Genomic DNA, 4712 nt, shown 5'->3' with positions numbered 1-4712 from the left:
CTGGGTCCAGCCTGTTCTTACCCACCCCTGTGGTTACATTCCTTATGTTTCTAGGTGCTTGCAGGTATCTCTGTGGGGTGGGGAGGCCATCTCTTAAGCCAGCTGAATTTCCACCTTTTTTTCTATCCCACTTTATATAGAACTTCCCCAAGGTGGGAAACCTTTGTTTGGAATTCCACCCCCATCAGGAAAAGTACCAGCTTCAAGATGGAGCTCAGTATCTGGTGACATGGTCACATGTCACTATAAGACCCCAATCTACATTCTTCCTGTTCTGTCCCACAGGTAGACAGGAAGGCTTGCAGCTAAACAAAGCCATTCACAGTTCATTGATTCTGAAGCACCTTTAATGGCCTCCACTTAATATGTCTGAATCAGAAATACAAGTTAATATCTTATTCTCCTAATTCCAGACATAAAAATAACCCATGTAAACAAATAGGATGAACACACTTCATAGATTATAACCTTTATAATGACATGTTACATGGGGCACTTAGCATAAAGCGTATTCCAGTTATTTCTTATTCAGAAGCATATTTTCATAAAGCGTATGGAGTGCAATGTCAAACAGAGCTTTGCCCAGCACTGGACAGAAGGGGGAATTGAACCCAGATCTCCCACCTCACAGGTGAATACCCCAACTATTGGGCTAAAATTACAAAGGGAAGGACCATCACCGCCTCCTGCAGTGGCTGACTTGTAATCGGTCGAAACTCAAACAGCTTAATGGGACTAAATCGGGGGCCCAGATAATCTTCATCCAAGAATATTAACGAAATCGGCACATGAAATTGCAAGCCCATTAGCAAGAATTTTTAATGAATCGGAAAACTCAGGGGTTGTACCGTATGATTGGAGAATTGCTAACATAGTTCCTATTTTTAAGAAAGGAAAAAAAAGTGATCTGGGTAACTACAGGTCTGTTAGTTTGACATCTATAGTATGGAAGGTCTTGGTAAAAATTTTGAAGGAGAAAGTAGTTAAGGACATTGAGGTCAATGGTAAATGGGACAAGATACAACATGGTTTTACAAAAGGTAGATCGTGCCAAACCAACCTGATCTCCTTCTTTGAGAAAGTAACAGATGTTTTAGACAAAAGAAACACAGTGGATCAAATTTACCTAGATTTCAGTAAGGTGTTTGATACGGTGCGACACGGGGAATTCTTAGTTCAATTGGAATAGATGGGGATCAATATGTGTGATGGGAGTGAGAGAACCTGGATTTGTGCTGGAAATGACCCACCTTGATTATCATACACATTGTGAAGAGAGTGGTCACTTTGGATGGGCTATTATCAGCAGGAGAATGAGTTTGTGGAGGGGGGGGGGCGGAGGGTGAGAAAACCTGGATTTGTGCTGGAAATGGCCCAACTTGATGATCACTTTAGATAAGCTATTACCAGCAGGACAGTGGGGTGGGAGGAGGTATTGTTTCATGGTCTCTGTGTGGATATAATGTCTTCTGCAGTTTCCACGGTATGCATCCGGTGAAGTGAGCTGTAGCTCACGAAAGCTCATGCTCAAATAAATTGGTTCGTCTCTAAGGTGCCACAAGTACTCCTTTTCTTTTTGCAAAGACAGACTAACACGGCTGTTACTCTGAAAATAATCACATGGGTTCTGCAAAATTACGTTGTAATGGGCTGGGAGTTGAATTCACATGTTTCCACTCCCAATAACTAAACCAATACAGAGTTAAAGAGCTTTAAGAATTGGTAAGGAGTTTACTCATTGCTTTCCTCAGGGCGTCCTTCACCTCCATGTTCCTCAGGCTGTAGATGAGGGGGTTCAACATGGGGATCACCAGCGTGTAAAACACTGAGGCCACTTTATCTCTGTCCGTGGAATAGCTGGAGGTGGGACGTAAATACATGAAGAGGAGGGTGCCAAAAGACAGAACCACAGCGGTTAAGTGGAAAGAGCAGGTGGAGAAGGCTTTGTGCCGGCCTTCAGCAGAGCAGATCTGCAGGATGGTGGAGATGATATAGATATAGGAGAGGAGGACAGTCACAAAGCTGCTCCCTGTAATACAGCTTGTCAGAGCAAACATCACAATCTCATTGATGTGGGTGTCAGAACAGGAGAGCGCCAACAGTGGGAGGATGTCACAGAAGAAATGATTGATGATGTTGGAGCTGCAGAATGACAGCCGAAATGTACAACAGGTGTGTATCATTGAATCCACCACCCCCACAGAGTACACCCCAGCAACCAGCTGTTTACAAAGCTGCCTGGACATGGTGACCGTATAGAGCAGCGGGTTACAGATGGCCACATAACGGTCATATGCCATTACAGCCAGCAAGAGGCACTCAGCATCTCCAAAGGCGATAGAGAGAGACATTTGCACAGCGCAGGCAGTGTAAGAAACGCTTTTCCTCTCGGCTAAGAAATTTAGCAGCATCTTAGGGGAAATTATCGAGGAAAAGCAGAGGTCACAGAAAGACAAATTCCTGAGGAAAAAGTACATGGGGGTGTGGAGTCGGGGATCAATTGTGATTAACAAGATCATCCCCCCATTCCCCAGCAGGATGATACCATAAATCAGTAGGAACACCCCAAACAGGGGGACCTGCAGCTCTGGACGATCTGTCAATCCTGACAGAATGAACTCAGTTGCCTCCGAGTGATTTCCCATCTCCTCTGAACAGAGATCAGGCTGCTACAGAGATGTGGGCAGGTGGAGGGTGCAGAAAACTTTTCCCTTCTCTGTAATGAGGTAAGAGAGGATAAATGGAGATCAGTTTCTTAATGGACATCAGTACCCGCTCCGGGAAGGGCTTAGTCCACAGAGCCAGATATTCACAGATGGTCATTGCATGTGTTCGATAAAATGCACACGCAGTGCAAACACAATGACACACAGATTAATTGTGTCCCACACACAAACACTCCTGTTCACTACTCGGAACAGAAAACAGTAACTTGTGACTCTGCTGTGAGAGAATCAGTCTGAAGGGATTATTCCTTAGATAAAGAAGGGGTGAGAGTAAAGGAGTGTCAATCTTTCCACCCTCTTTGGGCAAGGGGAGCTCTGTGGCTTGGCATGTCAGTTTGGGGTGAAGTTGCTTACTGTGCTAATTAAGGTGTTTGGCATTTACTGGAGCCTATATGAAAACCCAGAGACATCATAGGAAACCCTGGCTTCAGTGACTAGGTAATTGCCTATTTTTTCCAACCCAGGAGGTCGCTCCTTTAGCTGAAGGGGTCGGAGTTGAGGCTGAGGCTTTCGGTGCGGGAGGTCTGGAATTTAATACCTGCTGATCTCCATGGTGGTCTGCGTGTGTGCGTGTCTGTAATTCAGGAGAATAGCACGTACCTACTGAGAAAAGAGAGAGAGCTGTGGTGGTGTTTCATCATTGACAGAAACTGCCAGTTTGAACCATTTGGGAAGCTTTATACAAAGTTGTGTGATCTATGATACATAATTCCTGAAGCAACTGGGAATACCTGAGCTCAGAGAGTCATAACATGTAATTAATGAACTCAGTAAACCAAAGCCACCCTCTGTGTAATTTTTGCCCTGGGGATTAATTTGACCGACTCTTTCTACTGGTTTATTAAATGATGCAATTACTACCAGATTTACAATGTAGGAGGTTAGGGGTACATTTCAAACTGCTGTTTTCACTTCAAGCTGGCTACTGTGTAGAGCTGATTCACAAAGGGTTTTTTGTTGTTGTTGTTGTTGTTTTTTTGTTTTGTGAAGACCAAAATCTTTTTACTAAAATCTTAATAGTTTGACTAGGAAATACCATGGAGGTGCCTCAGATACCACACACCACCAATCTCTTTCCTGGGCCAGGCTCCCAGGCTGGACTACATCCCCCATGATGCACTATGGTCTCTCCTCTTGCTGAACTGCCCTGGAACATCACCAGAGTCCCACAGCAATGGTTAGGGAGGAGGGGTGTTTGGTATTTTGATGGAAAGCTCATAATTTCTGGGGAAAAGATAACTTCTTGGAAAAAATAGTTAAATGGAAAATCCAATTTCCTATCAAAAAAACTTCTCAAGAAAAATTTTCAACCAGCCATAGTAACAAATTTGGAATCAAAGGAACTGAAAGTTAGATACAGGTGAAATGTACTAATTGTTTGCAGGTGTAGCTGATATCTTCTCTGTCATTCCTGGTTTCAGAGTAACCTCATTGTCCTGGCCCCAGTAGGTGGAACGAAAAACCTGTAAGACATGTAAGAGTACTCCAGATTATCGAGCTATTTATAACATGCCAATCATGATGGTATCCTATGTCCTTCCCTTGCTAGGTTACACCCCAAAGTAGGAAAGACAGGTTCGCTCATTTTGCTTGATGCTGACCACATTATGACCAGAGGAGCTCAGGGGGAGGCCACAGCATGCTACCGATTTGTGCAGTTCATAAAACTGTTCATCTTGCATGCATATGATCTGCACACAGAGCTCAGCTATAAAATGCTAAATAAATCCTTGAGTCAACTAAAAATAGTCATGCTCTCCTCACAAATATTAATAATATTTTCATCATGTATGTGAAGTTATAAGATTACACTGTACTGTGTTATTAGTACATGGTCAAAACTGAGGCTGGCAAACTGTTCTGTCTTAAACAAAGAAATGTGTGTTCTACTTAATTTTGTATCTAAATAGGTGAGAGAAAAGCAACAGGGAACATCCTTCTACATAGACAGTTTGTCTTCTGGTAAACAGGTGGGAATGTTTCTCA

The 4712-nt window shown here is 43.3% G+C and overlaps 1 protein-coding gene across 1 annotated transcript; it reads right to left on the bottom strand.

Annotated features, from left to right (window-relative positions):
• Positions 1-1712: 1712 nt before the first annotated feature.
• Positions 1713-2645, bottom strand: LOC140913728 (olfactory receptor 8U9). Its single transcript, XM_073350530.1, has one exon. It carries the CDS (start codon positions 2643-2645, stop codon positions 1713-1715), a length of 933 nt encoding a protein of 310 aa, XP_073206631.1.
• Between the last annotated feature and the right edge of the window lie 2067 nt (positions 2646-4712).

Source organism: Lepidochelys kempii, chromosome 6 (genome assembly GCF_965140285.1).
Source record: "Lepidochelys kempii isolate rLepKem1 chromosome 6, rLepKem1.hap1, whole genome shotgun sequence".
Lineage (NCBI taxonomy): Eukaryota > Metazoa > Chordata > Testudines > Cheloniidae > Lepidochelys > Lepidochelys kempii.
This window is presented reverse-complemented; position numbering and strand designations above follow the sequence as displayed.

Coding starts and splice junctions, on each gene's coding strand:
- LOC140913728 (XM_073350530.1), bottom strand. CDS start 2,645: ATGGGAAATCACTCGGAGGCAACTGAGTTCATTCTGTCAGGATTGACA.